This window comes from Neodiprion fabricii, chromosome 7 (genome assembly GCF_021155785.1).
Source record: "Neodiprion fabricii isolate iyNeoFabr1 chromosome 7, iyNeoFabr1.1, whole genome shotgun sequence".
Lineage (NCBI taxonomy): Eukaryota > Metazoa > Arthropoda > Insecta > Hymenoptera > Diprionidae > Neodiprion > Neodiprion fabricii.
The window spans coordinates 7,853,155-7,872,937 of NC_060245.1; the positions used below are offsets into that span (position 1 = coordinate 7,853,155).

The 19,783-nt window shown below is 36.8% G+C and overlaps 2 protein-coding genes across 3 annotated transcripts in view; both read left to right on the forward strand.

Moving 5' to 3' along the window:
• The first annotated feature begins 277 nt into the window (after window positions 1-277).
• LOC124186376 (breast cancer type 2 susceptibility protein homolog) lies at window positions 278-12,469 on the forward strand. 2 transcript variants are annotated; one of them, XM_046578019.1, is made up of 16 exons: window positions 278-508; window positions 1,524-1,647; window positions 1,863-2,025; window positions 2,147-6,023; window positions 6,100-6,374; window positions 6,468-6,614; window positions 6,719-6,807; window positions 7,645-7,878; window positions 7,982-8,132; window positions 8,255-8,470; window positions 8,560-8,770; window positions 8,875-9,053; window positions 9,150-9,409; window positions 9,616-9,799; window positions 10,584-10,862; window positions 11,013-12,469. In XM_046578019.1, the coding sequence occupies exons 1-16, from the start codon at window positions 382-384 to the stop codon at window positions 11,355-11,357; spliced, it is 6,861 nt and encodes a 2,286-aa protein (XP_046433975.1). In that variant the 5' UTR covers window positions 278-381; the 3' UTR covers window positions 11,358-12,469. The 2 variants fall into 2 exon arrangements, with proteins under 2 accessions (XP_046433975.1, XP_046433976.1); XM_046578020.1 differs by having other exon boundaries at window positions 1,866-2,025.
• A 3,702-nt stretch (window positions 12,470-16,171) lies between these two features.
• The window catches only part of LOC124186411, a 59,278-nt gene continuing 55,666 nt past the window's right edge, over window positions 16,172-19,783 (forward strand). The window contains exon 1 of the mRNA XM_046578114.1: window positions 16,172-16,847. Within this exon, the coding sequence (XP_046434070.1) occupies window positions 16,578-16,847 (270 nt within the window). The 5' untranslated portion in view covers window positions 16,172-16,577. The remainder of the gene's footprint in view (window positions 16,848-19,783) is intronic.

Here is a 19,783-nt window from a genome sequence, read left to right on the forward strand (position 1 = left end):
TCCGAGAAATGCGATAGGTGCAAAAATGGTAATGCTTGTCAAAAAACGAGACATTTTTTTGATGATCTTAAAGGCATGAGTAAGTTCCCTAAATTGGACTATTAAAAAGAAAGAGATTCACTTTCGAAATTGGAACCATTCTCGCTCATTTCTTTACTTATGCAACAAAATATAAGGTTGAGTTTGCTCGGTCGGTAAGAGTAGGAGTACTGCGTGACCTTAATTGGTTTGCTAATGCTGGTGCTCTAGGTTTCTCTCTGCTCTTGGTGCTCTCACTTCGCAAAGCATGTGCGATGCGCGCCGTTTATCTCGGCTTGAAGTGTGTTGCGTATTTACGTATAGACTGGACTGTATGAATTACGACCGATTTGAGTATTAGAAATGGATCAGTGTGACATTGAGATGAAAGATAATGACGCAAATAACACAAGCAATACAAACAAAAGAACGAATGCGGTTGACATTGAGTCTCAAACCTGTGATGAAAGTTCGCAAGACTTGTTCAATGGTAAGAATTTTTCTGTGACTACTTTGGATCCTTTGTTTTCGTCTTGTTCAAGCTTCATTCACACAATTGTATTTCGTTTCCACCTTCGAATTATATTTGTGGTGTATACTCGGATTAATTAACTGAGGAAATTCATTGTGAATTTAGTCAGTACAAAGTGTTCTTTCTAAATTCTGACACACTTTCTTTCCTACCTTTCCGTTCGAAAGCTGTGAATCCTTTGGGATCGGTAAGTTGAGAAAAAGTCTTCGGTCTTTGAGAATTTCATAAATCATTCATTTCCGAAAAACTGCTGTTTAATTGCTGTGTTCTGTCAAACATTTATCTAAATTTTGCTATCCAGCAGAGTGAAAGAAACTTTTTCAAAACTTCCTTTTTTAAAATAGAAATTGTCAGTTCCATGATCAAAGTTCTAAACTTTACTTATCTCCAATTTGTTGCACTTATTGTCATTGACAATAAAGTTTCATCAACAATCGAAGGAAGTAACAACTGCAACGATTAGAATTCTTAAATGTTTGTACCATGGATTGATCCATGCCAAATATTTATGTCAATTAATCATCATGAAATTTCTCAGACTTTCGACACTAGGTATACATTTCTGTGCCAATAATAAAATAATGTTAGTCGATAAAAACATTAAATGTTAGCTGAAATTATGGATCTATGCAGAAATGTATAGAATTAAAGTTTCTTACTGGACTTCAGAATATTGAAAACACAGCATCGATCATTTTTATCAAAAATTTGTGATTTTCCAATCAAAGTTGAGCTATAAAAATTATTATTAAATCACCAAAACATATCAAACACAAATCTAAGGTATGCGAGAATTGCTTGCAAGATTCACGAGCACTATTACAGGCCTGCCATTATATAGATGAAACATTTTTTCCAAGATTCATTTCTCTTTTTTATCAATGCAAAAGGTTACCTGTTTTGCAATAAATAAATAAATAACTAAATAAATAAATAAATAATTGAAAGCTTCTATGGGCAACCACATTTTCAGACGATGCATCAGCAGGAAATTCTCCGTGTGTCAATTTGGACGTGTCTCAAATCATCGGACTTAAGTCTCCTCTAGATTTATTTGCAACCCCGACACAAACTTCAAGGATACGGAAAGAAGAGAGGTAAATGATTAACCATTTATAGAAAATTCAGGGCTGTTACAAACTTGGAAAAGTTTGAAAAGTTGAAAAATTTTGAAAATAAGTATAATAATTGATAATACATCGTAGTATATCATAGTATCAATAAGTAACTACCCTGAAATTGTTAAACTTACAGTACAATTCTCTGTGTAAACGTAATAATTGCAATTAAGAATGTGTCTTTCACTTTTCAGCAGGAGTCCAACTCACGCAACTGTTCCAAGTATACCATCAAGTCTTGTACCATTTATTTCAACAGTAAACGAGTCCTGGACTAGCGACCTTGAAACACCTCAAGCAAAAACAGTAGAGTTACACCAGAATCAAGTAAACGTGCAGCCAAAGTCATGCGAATATGTAAGATAATTAATAATGATGTATCCAGTATTCGGCGTATTCTCACAAAAAATGATCTCATCATCCTTGCAATCAGATAAATTTCTTGACTTACTGTGTGGCTCACGATTCTCATTTTCAGGTTGGAAACAAGGGGTATGATTTGATGGTATCAAACAACGTCACATCTCATGTAACGACACCAAATGGTTGTTTTACTGCTAAAGTTGAAGATGAAAGCCTGTCCTCTTCTCCAGTTTTACACACTACAAACAAAAGGCATCGACCCAAGCGTCGCATACTGAAGTCACTTGAGACTACTATTCCAAAGACCATCTTGAGAAATGCTACTAACACCCACACATCTGTTGATAATATCGCAATGAAACCAATAGATCATGATTACGGTGGTGTTACTTCGGTGCGAAGTGATTTCAACGACATTACTAATAGTACTTTTGTTATTGTTGATAATCGTTCACTTCACAATAGCAATATTTCGCAAATACATAGTGAGGAAGAAGATGTAGAAACTAATCGTTCAAATGAAGGTGTTGATAGTAGATTCCTTTTTCACAAAACTATTACCTCGGATCTAGAAAATCAGTTCATTACTAATGATATTTCGAATTCTCCTTTGGTCATGAATAGAAGCTCGGAAAATTTCTACAAAGAAAATTCATCGATGACTGGATTGCAGAATTGCAAAGACTCTGAAAAAATTAATCGCAATGATATATTGGGAAGTAGAAAACCTCTAATAGGAAGTGCTAAAACTTCTGTATTTAATTTCGTCAATGACAAGGTGCTCCTAGATTCGACAGAATTCAATTCATGTAATGACAAATCTGACTCAACAAATATAAGTCTTTCACGTAAAAAGTCTATGACGGCACGTGTCAAGCTGATAAAAGAGTTGAAGAAAAAGAAACAGCAGGTCAGTAAATTCGAACCTGTTGATATTCCAATTCATGTTTTTACCAGAGCAGCTGAAGCTTTAGAAAGTGCTAAAATATCAGCGACGGCTTCACCCAAAAAACATGACTTGAAAAAAGATTGGGGATTAATATCATTCACAGAAATGTGCTTACTGGAAGAAGAAGAAATGAAGAATCAAAATTTACCTCAGTCATTGGATAATTCAATTAACTATTCTGAGGTACCAGCTGACAAAGCAAATGACTTAGCTAGCTCACTCAAAAATGGTGAAATTGTCATCGACAAGGAAATTCCTAAGAAATTGTCTGCTGTGTCCTCAGAAGCTGATGGTAACCACAGTGATGTATTTTCATTGCCGTTGACTCACACAGAAGAACCTTTGATAGACATTGATGAATTTAGTCCATGGTTTTACCCATCAAATGAAACGAAGTCTGCGTCAACAAGCGACTTGAACAACGTAACAAATATGCCTCAAGGCACATTGAAGAATATGCAAAAAGAATCAGAAGCAGCTATGGAGCAACCGGATCGAAACGAAGAAATTAGGAACGGAGAAAATCAATCGAAAATTTGGCCATCCGGTTCTACAGTTGTTAAACAATCCAATATAAGTAAGAGCAGTATTGAAAGTAATGATCGATTGTGCGTTCCGGCAGCTTTGGAAAACGTTAAAAGGGATAGCAGAACTTTGTTACAGTCGTACAGTTCGCCGGGATTCTCTACGGCCAGTGGTAAGCCAATAAGTATAAGTGAGGACAAGATTAGGAGAGCGACAGAGTTATACAAGGAGATCGCCATGCAAGATCAAAGCGGTTGTGATGGTATGTTGTTGGATGAGATATCGCGAAATCATGTAACGAATAAAGTGACAGTCAATGCTAATATTCCTCGGAGTTCCGCCAGTTCAGCAACTGGTATTACAGCTAATAAATCAGTGATTAATACCAGCAAAGATAACTTGGCAAAGACTGTCCATTCGTTTGAAGAGATTGGTTGTCATAGGAAAGCAATCGAAACAGTGAACATGCCACAAATTGGCTCATGTAAAGTTTCTACGTCTCGAGGCTTGAAGCGACAGAGAGAATATTGTGATACTGATTCCTATGGAATGTCTGAAGTCGGTTCCAACTTTGGATTTACAACGGCTTCTGGAAAGCCTTTACTAGTCAGTGAAATCGCTATGAAAAAAGCTAAATTATTAATGTACCAGGACGAAAGTTTAAAGCATCAATTGCCACTGCATGAGGAACCAAAAACGAAGCTGAAAGACTTTGAAAACGTGAAAAAAAATAACTCTGGCATTAAGAGTTACTGCGATGCCCAAAAGACAGAAATCACAGTTACGCATTCCCTCAATTGTGATACTGGAAGTGGTGGACATGTTGAAATTAAACAATCATCCACGACAAAAGCAGGAAATCTGTCGAGTGATAAATATTCTAGGCAGTCGCTGGAGTTATCTGGTACAATTTCCCAGAAGTCTTATTCAGTTACTGAAAATCATTCCAGGCAGCTGGTACTGTTGGAAAATGAATCACAAGTAAGTCGATCAACTTCAAAATCTGAATCAGACAAATTAAATCTGGGCAATATTTCTAAAAACGTTTTGACCGATGTTACTTCTAATACAAAAGTAGTAAAGGACTTTGGAAGATCTAGTAATGCAGAAAATTGGACCGCCAACAATTATGCAATCAGCAATAAAATTTCGCATAATTCTACAGGATTTAACACAGCGAGTGGTAAAGCAATACCTATTTCAGAAAAAGCACTGTCTAATGCTAAAATACTATGGACGCAAACAGTAGATGGTTGTGATTCTGATTCATTTAATCATATACTTGATAAAGAAAATTCAATAGCGAGGCTTCCAACTGACAGTAAAAAACTGCCAAAAACATCGGATCAGATGTTGTCAAAAGTTGATATCAGGATGGAATCTGAAGAACACAATACTGGCGATTCTGAGTTTTCAAAATATAAACCTGACAATAAGTATACAACTGCTGGATTCTCAACTGGCAGTGGCAAACCAATAAAGATATCAGATCAGGCATTGACTAAAGCAAAAATTTTGATGATGTCTGAAGAACAGAATAGCTTCGAATTTTCTCAACTGAATCTTCAAGCTCGCAATAAAGATACACGTGAATATTCAACAGACAACAGTGACTGGACAAAAATCGATGAGAGTGTAACAATGAAAGTTAAGAAACCCGTTGTCGATAAGCAAGAAAATAGTCCACAACACAATGATTCAAGAAAGCGTAACAGTTCAGCTGTTGAAGTTTGTAATAGTAATAATATTTCCGTATTCACAACGCCTGGGATCCAATTATTATCGGAAAATATTACATCTGATGATACATCTGAGGGTGCGCTACTTTATCAAAAGTCTGAAAAGGTGGGTCTTAATTCCGATATACAAGCACGCAAATTATTTGCTGAAAGGGATTGTGATACAGGTGAGGAGATGGAAAACATGGAACATCACTCAGAAGAGAATCAAAGTCTTGGAATACCGGTCAATAGCAACAAAAATTATGCTTGTCATATGTTGAAGTATGAACGAAAAAAAAATAATACAGTTCGAACGCACGCGAAATCTGACATATTTCCCGTAAATGACAGACTTATGATCCCTAAGCTTGAACCGCAGAAGTCTTGGCCAATGAATCCTCAGAATGCTAGTGCTCCTCAATTTTCAAGAAAATTAAATGGTCATGATACAATATTCGATGTTGTCGAAAACGATCGAAGGATGCCCACTGTTACCGAAGAAATAACTGCAAGCACAAAAGCCTTACTTGCAGATGAAGCAAATTGCCAGGAAACGTTATTATGGGCCGCGGCAATCACGTGCAGTCCACCTCTAATTGAAAACGAAGAAACATCTGTAAGACCGTCAGTTATTCTCAACGAAGATTGCGACGTTCAGGAAATACCATGTAGTCCGATTATAGGTGACAGATTCCGTTCGCGTTCACGGAAAAAACATAAGCGGAAAAGCAAAAGTTCGTTGAAAAAAGATTTAGTGAATCTTGAAGTCACCAAGGATGATAAGAGCAGTGTGAATGGTGAGTTTGTAGTACAAAGAATTTATTTTACCGGTCTGCTAAAATAACTTAAAATATTGGAATGTTTCTTTACAAGGTTTGGAAGAGCAAATTGATAGTCAGTGCTTTCAACAATCTAGTGGTATCACGACCTCGACTTCTGGTTCATCTGAACAGTTGCGTAGGAACATTAGTCCAGTTATCGAGACTGCTTCAAGTTCGATGTTTGCAGAATATGAAGTAACTGAGAAAAATGTTCCAGTTTTCAATAATCAGGTTGATAATCCACCCAATCCAGTATCCAGTGTTGAGATTGAACAAGACGTAATCTCTAATATTTTGGAAAATCGTTTAGCAGCAACACTGGCACAGGTATTCAGAATAAGCATCCGATAAAAAAATATTGATACATACGGTGATTAATAGCAAATTCAGTCCTTATCTGTCTTCAAACTCTTATTTAAGGAAAAAAAAATTCGTGCCAAGAAAAAATTCAAGTCGAAGCCAATCGCAGGAAGTTTGTTTCTTCGCAAAACACAGAAAACGAAGCCCCGATTATCGTTGCGAGAACTCACTAACGGAGCTTCACTTGTACCGCGAACTTCTGATGAGGTAATGATCTCCCCTAAGTTGCTCTAAATTTCTTCTTGCATCTCAACTATACAACCATAACTTTATTGCATAGAGTTTTTTCTAGTCTTATATCATTCTTACAGCTCGCAGATCTAGCTGTCGGACTTGATATCATGGAAGTTACTGCGGCCACTGCAGTTCGATATAGATTCAAATGCGCCGATTTTTACAGGTGAGATTTAACATGAGTTTATATGATGCCGTGTGGTAGTTTCAAGGGAGTTTATGCACATACAAAAGTATTCGTCTACGTTTCTACTCGTACGCAGACTGCTAAAAAAGTGGGTGAATTTTGGAAATTTGTATCTCGACAACCAATTATTCAGTTCGATCGGGATTTGTTTGGTATGTAGATCAAGCTTCATTTAGGTTTTCTGTTTTCCAAATTTGACTCAATGGACAGGTAGTATTGTTAGTGACAATAACGCTGACCATTTCACACGATGACATGATTTACGGAGCTCACGGAGCCATACGGAGCTGTATCTCAAAAACAGCTCAACTACTTCAACCGATTATCCAGCATTCTTTGACAGTTTATCCTGTCTGCCACAATCCGGAATTTTTTTCTCTTCTTCTTGACAAAATGGATAGTTTAGATTTCAAACTCCATTTTCGAGCAGTATATGTTTATGTGTCTAATTAACAAAAAAAAATGTTGTAATAAAAGAAGTCGGAAGCATGGCAGAGAGGATAAACTATCCAAGAATACTGTCCAAAATTTGAGGCAAATCGTTTCAGTCGTTTTTGAGGTATTATGGATACGCCAGGACAGCTCACCAAGCAATATGGTTGACATTATTGTCAATAATAGTGCTTCTTTTTATTTTGAATTGATTATAATAATAATAGAGTAATTGTTTGTTGAGTTTTATATTTCTAAAACTTAATCACTTTTTCAGTTGTCTACTTGCACATATCCTCTCAGTAGTGGAAAGAAATTCTGTAATGAATATACGCCTTGAACATAAGTGTCTTAAGTCTTTTGTGTTCTGCTCAAATGTTTCAGCAAAGATAAAATATGTACAGATGTTTATGGAATAGTGATGGTCGATGGTGGCTTGTTGATTTTTGATGAAAATGGTTACGCTGGTGTTGACGAGTTTGAGCAAGCATTTATAGCAAGTCCCGGAGTGGATCCCTCTTTAGTACCCCACAAATGGGTAGAGAATCACTATCGATGGATTGTATGGAAATTAGCGTCCATGGATAGAATGAAATTTGGAGATCTATCTTTTTCAAGGTAATATATCTACTTTATTGTGAATTTCATCCGTATATCGGTACATAAAACATCTGAGGTAGCTTGTAATCTAGAATGTTCTTTAACGAATACTACGAAACAGGATGTTGACACCTGATCATGTTATGGAGCAGCTGAAGTATAGATACGATCGAGAAATTGACAAGTCTGAGCGTCCGGCTTTGAGGAGAATCATAGAAAAAGATGATCCTGCATGTAGACGTATGATTCTGTGTGTAGCTACCATTACTAAGGTAAGATAACGTCACAATTTGAACCCCAAGTAGATGAATACTTTAAATTTTCTGAATTACAACTACGAAACCGTTTCTGATTGTTCTCTGATGATCAACTGTGAAGTAAATGTTTTTTCCAGATCGAAAATGATGAAGGCTTGGAAAAGATGGAACTAAGAACCATATCGACGTCACAATGGAGAGTGGAATTAACCGACGGATGGTATTCTATAACTGCAAGTATTGACGCAGCCATGTCGCGTTTAATAGCTTTTGGCAAAGTGCGCGAAGGTACAAAGCTTGTTACGTGCAGAGCAGAATTGTTGAACTCCGAACAAGGATGTTCCCCGTTAGAGGTACGCTTTTCATGAACAAACCTTCGTTGATCCTGATTAGACTATTTGCCTGTCTAACTATATTCTAAATATGTAAAACATCACATTAGATGCCAGCTGATGTATGCTTAAAAATTCATTCCAACTCCACCAGAAGAGTAAGATGGGACACTAAACTTGGGTACTGTAAACACGTGGGATCAATTTCAACAGGACTATCAGCTATACTTGTAAATGGTGGTCTGATTGGAAGATTGGATGTGATTGTCACCCGCGTTTATCCGATCCAGTACTTTGAAAAGAGTTCAAACGGCCAATCGAGTAAGATTTACAATTACCACGTTTTACGTTTCTGAAATTTTGTACAATTCTTTTTCACTTATGAAATTGCAACAAGATCATTGTACTTTATCGTTTTGGTGCAGTATTCAGAAATAAGAAGTGCGAAGACAAGGCAGCAATGGCCTATGAAAATGAACGTCAGGCGCAAGTAGAGACGATCTGCGCACAAGCACGAACTGAATTTGAAGCCAGGAATCGGAAACAGTCAAGGACTTCCTCCTCAGATTCCCAGACCGAACTCTGGTGCTGCGAATCCATTGAAGTACTAATTGATTCCAAAAATTAATCATTTAATAACTAATTCTAAAAAGTTTATGTATATAAATATCATACGTTTACGTATTATTTTGAATTGCAGAGCGACCTATCTAGTCAGAAATCGCAAAGTTATCACGGTCCTTGCGAAATGTCTCAAAAGGCTTTCCACGATCACCTGGAATCTATGTTGACAAGGAATCTTCCTCCACCACGTAAAGTAACTCAAATTCTGAAGGTGCGTGTAACGGAGGGTGAAAACACAGCTCTTCTTACAATCTGGGCACCCAGCGACGATACAAGTGATGTTTTAAAGGAAGGAAATCGGGTGTCTATCCACAATGTGCAAACATCTGGAAAAAGGTTCACTCACAGTTTTTTCGAAAAGCATACATTTTTGTGTTACGTTAGCTCCTTATCAAATTAGATCACCACTGCTTCTAAAAAGCTAAGTCGATGAATGAATCTTGTAATATCTGTTCATAGATTTTTATTTATCTTATCAAAGACCTTTATTTACATCGTATATTAAAGACAGTTTTTTAGCTGCATTATATAATATTCTACAGGTTCGGTGAACTTCAGCTGACAGTTGGTCGCCAATCTGTTATCAAGTTTGAAGGCTCTGGCGCTTCTACTTGTCATCAAAGATATTTAACCCCTATATCTGAAGTAGGTGTCGCTGGATTTAGTCCACCGTTCGGCGAGTTTGACACAGTGGGAATAATCATATCCTTAGGCCCAGCGCCTCATGTGAGTTTTCATGTCTGCTCAACTAAATTGAATTAGCTTAAGAATCTCTTTCGTTCTGAAACCTTAGATTGGCTACTTGCGTACATTTACTTGACTTTAGAAAGGAGTGAACGCAGAAAAGATCGTATTTTGCAAGTGTTTCACTTTTTAGCAGATATCTACTCTGTTTTTGAAACTCACCGAAACTGTTTATTGTATCGATATTGCAAGATGTACGTTTTTTCTATCGAATGTTCATTTTGTGATGTGATAAACGAATATGATGAGTATATGAATGAACGAATAACAGGATGATAACATTAGTCAATGACTAGAAATGTTTTTTAGAGCTTGGGCTTCAAATGGTATTTCCTTAATGCTTTGGTGTAGAGAAACGCTAAAAAGTTCTTATATTTTGCTTCAACTCTGTTATCGTCATCAGCATATAAATATTATGTTAATATAATAAAGCGATTAAGTCTATAATCGTCAGACAGATGAAAAAAAAACTCTACTCTTACTGTCAATCTAAGATGGATGATTTTGTGTAAAGTTGTCGAAAATGAATCTTTCTAACGGTTGAAAATTTTTTTCTTAATCTATTGAAACGATTGCTGGAAGCCGGTTGAATTTAGTTATAGTTATGTCTGATTAGGATTCAAAATATCACTCTTCTGAACACAAAATCAAATTTTTTGTGAAATTACAACGATTTTCCTAACTTTTGAGGTGAAGAAAATGAAATAAAACTACTCGTGACCAGGAAATATGGTTATGAGACAAATCTCTGGCCCGTTTTTTGCAGGGCATGAAGAACTTCGAAGCTATGAACTTAGCATGCCCAAACGCTGACTGCTCAAGTTCTGCATATTTGTCAATACTTTTCTGGGATGGAATCAAAGCTCATGGTTGCTCGGATATCCTTCCCATTGGGTCGACAGTGGCTTGCACCAATCTTCAGTGGCGTCGAAGTACGCCGTGGGCGATCCCTGTAGCATACGCGACGGAGCACTCAACTTTCACAAGATATCCGCGTCAAGCTTATCTTCACTCGGCTTTTGACGTCGTTAATAATCAGATCACGGTAATCTTGACATGTTAATTGCACAGACTTTTCTTATCCTCAAAGTTGTCCAACTGTTCAGTTCTTCATCTGATAGTGAATTAGACGATAACTATCTTACCCATCGAAGACTTTTTAATCCAAATACTGAACTTGATTGATATTTTCAAGGATCCACTAGGTTACATATCGCAGTGCGCCATTGACATCGCAAAAAAAAATGAGCAAAAGCCTAGCGTCACTCGATCTCCAGGTTCAGTCAACACATCGAATCAGGAGTCTTCTCCCGCAGTTGTTCTTTACCAGAGATATGGACCAGGAATGAGTCCAAGGACTCCTCAAGGAGCTCTGAACCCTGGGGGAAACACCACACCAGCAAAATATTCAATTCAGAAGCGATTGGAGAAGCTTCAATGGTACGGAGAGCCGCCTGACTTGTCGCCTATTCCAGTGAATCGATCCTCCTTAAAAATAAACCGGAAATTTGTACCACCTATACGAATGCCAGAGCATTAATAAGCTGAGTTCCGGAGACAGCAGTCCGTGTTGGATGTGTAAAATTAAATTTTATTTATAGTTATTACTGTTACCACAAATTATTTGTTATTGCTTTCGTTTTTTGATTTCTCTTGACACGTGAAATAGGATATATAAGCGCAGTGCGTTGTTGTAGAAAAGTTTTCTGGACTTCGTTTAGAGCGTAAGATGAAAAAGATTAGAAGTTCTAGGATTAAATAAAGCATTTATTTTTATATCAATGAACATTATTTTCGTATCACAGGGTTTTATATTGTTCAAATACCGCTGACGTTGTTATATGGAATAAGAAGAAAATTAAAGTCAGTGCGTTCTTGATTCCACAATTTCGTTGCTTATATTCATTTGCTCATTGTTGATATTTGATACTAGGGGCTTCGCCCCTGCGCGCTTCAGGTTATTTTATTTATGTAATCATCATTTATGACGAATACAAAGGGTTGTGGAGATATCGACGAATCCGTAACAATCGCGTTTAACGGGTTTCCACCCCCCGTTGAAATCACGATGAAGCGCTTTTCAACCCGTTATTGTCTAAATTTCTAAAAACGCTGAAAGTACTTTTTAGGTATTTATATTATAAACTGTTTGAATCAAAAACCAAGTCGATGTCTCATCTGTGTGCGGAGATATCGTCGAATCCGTAAAAATCACGTTTAACCACTTTTCACCCCCTTAGGGTTCGATTTCTAAAAATCACTTCTTAGTGGGTGCTTACGTTCCGAGGGGAATATGCATCCTAAATTTCAAGTTTCTAGATCAAGGGGTTTGGGCTGTGCGTTGATCGTACTTGTTCCTTTATGTATAGAGAAGATAACATGTAATATTTAATCTGTACAGTGTTGAATAACGAGTATGTAACAATACTAATTAATGGATCGAAGTCCGTTCGTCTCCACAGTAATTGTGCCCTCCACGCAACCTACACTAATACGCACCATTTTCATTTTCATCATTTGAAACGGGAATTCCGGTTGTTTTCAGTGATTTGGCGGGGACAATTTTACCAAATATTCAGAAAATTAAAAATGACATAAATTGAGTGCTATTGGGAAACATTTTAAAATAAAAACAGTCTGTTTTCTTCAGGATTCAAGTGAAACATATCGCGTGACTAAAAGCAAAAGAGCGTATGCGCCGTTTTACACCCTTTCTTAATTTGAACAACAAAAGGACGTATCTGTACACTATACTTTGTGTACTAAACTATGGCATAACTAATTAAAACCAAAAGGGCCTGTAAGTCTTCAATTTCCACGCGATTTTTTATGTTACCATCATGTTGTTACCCCGTTTGTTATAGAATACCATTTTTTGGCGCGTACGCTCTTGTGATTTTAGCCACGCTGTATTTGAAATTATTTTTTCCTTTGTAGAATTCATTCTTTACGCAAGAGTTGAAATTCTTTGGTAACGATACACACGCCTTACAGATTAAAATCGAGAATTATGAGTTCTTCTAACTATGTCAGAGCAAACTTAATCAAGGCGGCATGATATTCCAATTTTAAGCAACGACACCAACGATCGTTACTATCTGATTCACACGACTTAAGCAGTATTATCTTATCTTAATCCTCACAACAACCTAAACAAACACTCCACCAGTCCTTTTCGTATTGTTGAGCAGGGTTTACGGACCGTTTCAATACCGCGGTCATTTTGATAATATCCGGAATTAAATTGTAAAGTGATCGACCTTCGGCATCGTGAATGCAGTTAAATTTGTTTGATACAAAGGAAGGGATTTACTTCTTCACTTACTACTCCATTACTCACACTTCCTATCTGCTTATTTTATGTCGAAAACAAATTGACTAATTCTGGGCTATAAATATTCTCGATTGAAATACGTAGCAAAAAAAAAAATAGAAAGCTGTTCAGTTTGCTCTGTAATGAATTCCGAATTGATCGATATGTTCCACGTTACTACTTATCAGTAAATCGTGTCGCTTTTTACCGAAAATGTTTCTGATCTTAAATGAACTTTTTTTAACACTGTCACGCGATTTTGCACGATCATTATAAATATCTTCAATCAATGGTATAATATCGTATGATAATCGTTAAGACAAATTTTCTACCCTTATCATATCCCGGAATTGATCAATGATCGTCAATCATTCGAAACAGTTTTTAGGAATAATAGTCATTTAAATTGGTATTTTGATCAAGAAGTAAAGAATTTGAATATCTAACTGACCCTGCCAAAATTGAAAGATTCCGAAAACTTTACTCGCAAATTTCTGGTAACTGGAATACTTTTGATTATTCCTTGAGATGCTTCTGCAGGTAGAACATTACCTGAGAAATGACAAAGCGGGCACTCCAGTTGTACTATACATTTACGATGGGATGCGGCTTTACCTGCATCGATGGACGAGTCCGATCCGAACCTCGAAAGGGTCATTAAGGATAAATCGGTGAGACTGTCTAAAAGGTGGGAAAATTACAGGGTGTTGACAGACCGTGAAAAACGGCAACGGTCAGGAAATTTCCTCTATCGGGAAAAGTCAGTGAATCATGGTGGGCCATAAGGAAAAATGTACTTATTTTTACAAATCCTTTTCAAACTTCAGCTATGCTTCGTACATTCAGTTAAGTTAACTTTCGAAACTGATATTGTTCAATTTATAATTATTTGCACGAAATTCTGAATTTTTCGACGGGAAAAGTCGGGGAATTTTATTTGAGAAAATTTGTCGTCACTCGGAATTAGGTATAGAGACAAAACTGTTGAAAAATCCCTAGCAATTTTATTTGCGTCGATTATGGTGAACACGAATGAAAGAACATCCCTACAGCCTGATGGCAATGATCAATCTGAATAAATTCTAACAATATGCAAGCTAAGATATGTGATAAATTCCGACGTGGTTTCATAACAACAGAGAGTTGAAAATGTTTAAACATTTGTGTTTTTGATCCAATTCTACCATTTATCAGCTCATATTGCTTGCTGACTAGATGTTCAGAGATTTTCTGTCAATGATATCTAATGTCAATGTTTAAATGTACCGGACGAAAATGCGCCAAGGTCTGAATCAGCAGAACCTCGAAGTGTAGAAGTAGATTTTCACGAAAATGCCGTACGAAGGTGTTCTGACGTTATTTTGACAAAACTGATACCCATGACGAGAATGATTATTTCAACTTTGTATCAAAATTATTTAATATTACATACCCATTAAGGTCTTGAGTAACAATTTTCATACATATGTATTTAGAAGATTCATATGCAGACACATGTTTTGTGCACTGTATTTGATTCTAAAACAAATGTGCTCCTGTTAAATCGGTTTTCATGAGCTTTACTTACATATAATTTGTCTTTTGGAATATTCAATGAACTCGGATACTTACATAAGTAACTTCCCTAGTAGCATTGCCTGCAGTTGCAAAAATTTAAAAAGGCTTTGAACAGTATTCACACTATAGGCTCGTGCGATTGTAGCACTCGTCTTTGTAGCTCATGCTGCAAACTTCACACTCATTGGAAATCCTGCACTTTTCGCACTTACAACACAATATACTATATTAATCGACTTCTGTCTATCTCTACGGTATATAAAAAAAGTCTAACGGCGCCAGAATCGGATCAAAAACACCAGGATTTAATGATTCTGAACGTTTTAATTACGATACTTGTGTTAAATTGTTGATATTTGATTTTCCGTTCCGAATTTGCAGGGATTGTTTTGTCTATTACAAAATACGGATATTGATTTACTAATGTTCATTGACAATGGCTCAAATATTAACATTACTCAAGAATTTTCGAACGATTCTTTCTCTTTTTGTAACTTTTCATTCGGACGGTCTAACCAATTTATCTACAATCCAGATTTAACCTTTTGCAGCACAGCGTTTCATACCGAGACAACACAACATTTAAAGTCGTCGAAAAGACGTCTGGAGGACGTCTTATGTGCCATTTTCTGACGTCTATAAGGCCCCAATTTCCAGGTAAACGATCATCTTTTAAGCATGAAGATGTCTTTTTGGGGGCCATTTTATAGAATGTTGTAGATGTTTTCCGATAAGACAATTAATTTTTATGATAATTCACATTTATTTATGAAAAACTCTGCATCTTTACAATTTTGTACGAAAAACTTGCACAGTCCGAATTTCCTTGAAAATTCGTATAAATTCCTAGAAATCATTATCACCAGACACCTTTTTTTGAATCGGGTATTCAAGATTTATCTTCAATTTTTTAGACATTGCTGTAATTTTTTTAACACTTTTGAAACTCTAAGACTTCAATATTGATGTTTTAAAAGGGATTATGATGACTTTGCGAATACAGCGATCGCTATAAGTAAACAAAGTGTTGACGTGTTGAATAAATGTAATTGTGGGACTAAAAAAGTGGAACTCGGTAATCTCGCATTTTTAGGGTCGTTAAAAACGAATTTGATGCAAAAATTTCAAGATTCACGATATCGGATCCAATATGGCGGACTGAAAACACTAAAATTGATCCTATTCGCTCATATCAGATCCGTCATTATGAATTTTGAAAATTTCTCAGACCTAATCCCATTTCTGAAATTAGCGACCTCGAGAACCGTCAACGTACCCAGTTTCAAGGAATTTGACTGCAAGGAAAAATGTTTACCTTAAGTATAACCCTAACAATAAGAAGGGTTGATCGGGTCTTCGGACCCTGCGAGGAGCGGGGCGTCGATATGAATCGCGCATGCGCAGGACCTCCAGTACAGTAATGAATCCAGCGTGTTGGCGTCCCAGGAATCGGAGAGCGACAGTTTGACTGCGAGCGGCGCGAGTCGTAGTTCGTGGGCAAACGAGGGTCTAAATTCGTTAGCTGCGACGTGTGCGGCGCGTGTTTTGAACGGAGCGGAACGCTGGAAAGTAGGCAAAAACTATTTTTTCCAATATTCCGCAGTATTTCGCAGGTGCCGCGTAAGATTTAGATATTTTTCGGAAAGCTTTGTCGGCGCGCGTGTGTTGTGCGTAGAAAAAAAAAAGAAAAAACGTGGTGCGGCACCTGCGGGAGTTTCAAAACAGCACAAAAACTACGAGTGTCGTGCGATGATCGATTCCCCCGTTCTGATCGGTGAAACAGTTCCTTCGGTGCGTCGTTGGGTGGCAAAACTCCTGGCCTACTGAGCGGTTCTTATTCAATTTCTGATCTCCTACGAACCGGGTGTCCGACGTTTATTTATTAACAGAATGGGGGAAACACCAAAGGTGGAGTTCGCCGTCGGCAGCGAGGTTTCATCGGTGTCGTTTTACAAAAGTTCATTCGCCAGATCGTTCGCGATGAATGCGCGCGAGACGAAATCGTTAGATTTTGCGTTCATGAACAGCGAGACCATCGCCGAGGAGCCCAACTCGTCTCCCACGTCGTACGACAACAGGAACAACAACTTCGTTCTCCATAACTCGATCACCGGGAAGACGGTTAGCAGCTCCGATGTCAAGCTGTGGAGGATCAACGAGGTATGTACGGTCAATTATACTTTGGAGAACACTCCGGCCGAACCGATGTAAACAATAACAGCAGAGTCAAAAGTTTCGCGGGTTGCCGTGGCTTTCGGCGTCACGTGACGATGCCGGGGCGATCTATAAAGTTTCTTTTTCTCTGCCGCTTTTTTTTATTACGTCACACTTCTACCATAGAATACGAAGCTACGCTGCCGTTGAAACTAGCAATGCGAAATTCTACCTAGGGTACTCCACGTTTAAGCACACAAGATTCACTACACAGCTTAGCGAAATTTGTTTGTCCCGAATTTACACGGTGTATTTTTTATATTAACAGCAGAGCATACTCATGTTTCCATGGTAAACTCCTTCGAAGTGAAATTCCGAAATTGAAAACTAGCTGTCTGATTTTTGTGTTCTATGTTTTGACGCGATAACGCTGCTAACTTCAGCTTAATGTTATTTTAAAATTACTGCAAATGGAACCAAAGACGACGCTTTTCTGTGTCGTTCGTTCTTCGGTTCTACCTATTTTGAAATCGTCGATTGGCTGAAAATACTGAAGTACTTGTTTATTTCCTTGCATTTTCACTTTTCAGTCTTTTGATTAATCGGAATCGTCTCTCGAACAATCAGCATTCAGAATTTTCATATATATATATGCATATACATTCGCCGGATTTAAGCTCGCTGATTGATTAGCGAGTGATTTTGATCAATTAAGTGGCCCGATGCTGTGAAAAAATATCAATTCACATAAAACTTTTTTATATTTGCGTACGCATTTGTAACGACATTATAGTACAATGTAGTGTATCTGTACTGTTCCTGCAGTTCGGGGCATATTGATATTTTTCTATCATTCGCGAAGAATTTTTCTGACCTGTTTATCATTGTGTAAGAACAGATTCTAGACAGTCGTCTTTGACGAAATATTACAGATTGGTTCTAGATTTGTTATATAAGAATGTATTTATAAATTACTTGTTTGCTTCACGCCGTGAACTTTGAAGTTGAACATTAGACTTTGATATTCACTTGTCCAGTTATCAAAAGTCGGAAATTTATTATTGGCTCGAACTTTTGTTATTATATTTGTCTATTTATTATTCCAAGAAAATTAAAATTTTTACGGCTATATCGAAAAAGGATGGAATTGTCAAATACGTAGCGTGACAGGAATCAGCAAATCGACCAGTCCTTAAATTTTTACACCTACGAAGAAGTATAAATTTGTATATATATATATATATACAATATACAATATTTTTTAAGTGCGTTGTAAAACTTATAGAATGTATATGATGCTTGCACCAAATATCCACTGTACTTAATGGTGATTTCTAAGGGACTTCTACTTTATTGCCTGCGCTTCCGCCCCAGGTGAGGCGTTTCTTATCTTACTTATTTAGAACGTTCAACCCGCAGGTGGTCAGCCACGTAGTTGATTAGAAAAATAAACAACGTGTAAGTTGCAATGCGTCGATGCACGCATTTGAGGAACTGTGCGCACATATGGCTGACTAAACCAACTTGTACAATTATTTTTCGATGATTCGTTGAAAATTAATTTTTATATTTACTCTCGAGAATCTTCAAGGGCGATAATTATAAGAAAGATATGGGATACAATCTTTTATTTTTTTTTTATAATCGATGAACGGATTATATGTGGCTCAATTAAACTTCAATTGCGTTCTTTTTCTTCTCCATGGTAAGTACGAAGCTTTCGAGGAGCTTTACTTTTTCTGCTTTATATTCTTATTTTCGTTCGTCTCTTTAACCGATTTTGAGTCCATCTCTTCAAACAGCTTTTCTCGACGGAAATTCCAAAGCTATTTATGCCGACAGTGTGCTTTGAATATTTTCAGTGAAATCATGCTTCCAGAGATTTTGAATTGAAAACGCAGCTTTTTAGATGTTTGTTTTGAAAAGATCGAAATAAATTACTTTATCTCCCGCTTTCTCACATTTATTCGATATGTAAATCCACGTATGCCATAATATATTTTTTTCAAGTTATAACGTTTACTAAAATTGATTTTATTACAATATTGAAATTGGGTAAATGAAAATAGTTATCAAATATTCAAACAGATGATGAAAATCTTTAACGTCTAATTACACGAATTTGCATAAAGATAAATTGAGATTCGATGAAATAAAAAAAAAAAATTATTACCAGTTCGCCTACAAAAGAAGGAAATGTCAGGGAGTTTGACATTCCTTTGACATTACCACTTTGTTATGTCTTTCATTCACGCGTAGATAACGTACAGAATTTTTTTTTTTTTACACCGTCGAAAGACGCTTTTGCAATGGCCAGATTTGAATACAATATAAACGTAGATCTTGAGATGGTTCATGGCTATTGTTTCCCTATTACTGCGCGCCCGGTGGCGTTGAGAAATACAGGCAGAGTCGTCAATTCATGTGTAATAGTAAAGCAAGGGATTAGATGCGGCCGTAGGATACGCGTCTATCTACCTTTAGTATCATATCAAATTCATGGATGTCTAACTACCTTGGCCCCGATCATCGCTGGGTGTGAAAAGAAAACCTGAGAGTGCGTACAAGGGTTGGAGTTGGACGCGTTTCGAAGCTGTAACAAGTTGTGGTTTACCTGAAAATTGTTTGAAATTCGGTCAATCGTAATAAGAAAAAATGTATTCATATTTTGAAAACCTAACTACTTCAAAGTCACTATAAACTTGCAAAATAGTAATTTTTCCCTCGAATGTTTTGTTACGTTACTAACTTCAGCCTAGTGGTTTTCACTGAAAAGTTAGCAACGTAACGAAACAATGGGGGGAAAAATTACTATTTTGCAAGTTTATAGTGACTTTGAAGTAGTCAAGTTTTACAAAATAAGAATATATTTTTCCTCATTAAGAATTATTGAACTTCACACATTTCTACAATTGTGATATAATCATTTACCGAAACGTTAA

Excerpts from the sequence above, each read along its gene's own strand:
- LOC124186376 (XM_046578019.1), top strand. The coding sequence starts at position 382 with ATGGATCAGTGTGACATTGAGATGAAAGATAATGACGCAAATAACACA. Across the intron at positions 6,375-6,467 it reads TAGCAGCAACACTGGCACAG|GAAAAAAAAATTCGTGCCAA; the intron begins GTATTCAGAATA and ends CTCTTATTTAAG. Across the intron at positions 9,410-9,615 it reads GTGCAAACATCTGGAAAAAG|GTTCGGTGAACTTCAGCTGA; the intron begins GTTCACTCACAG and ends AATATTCTACAG.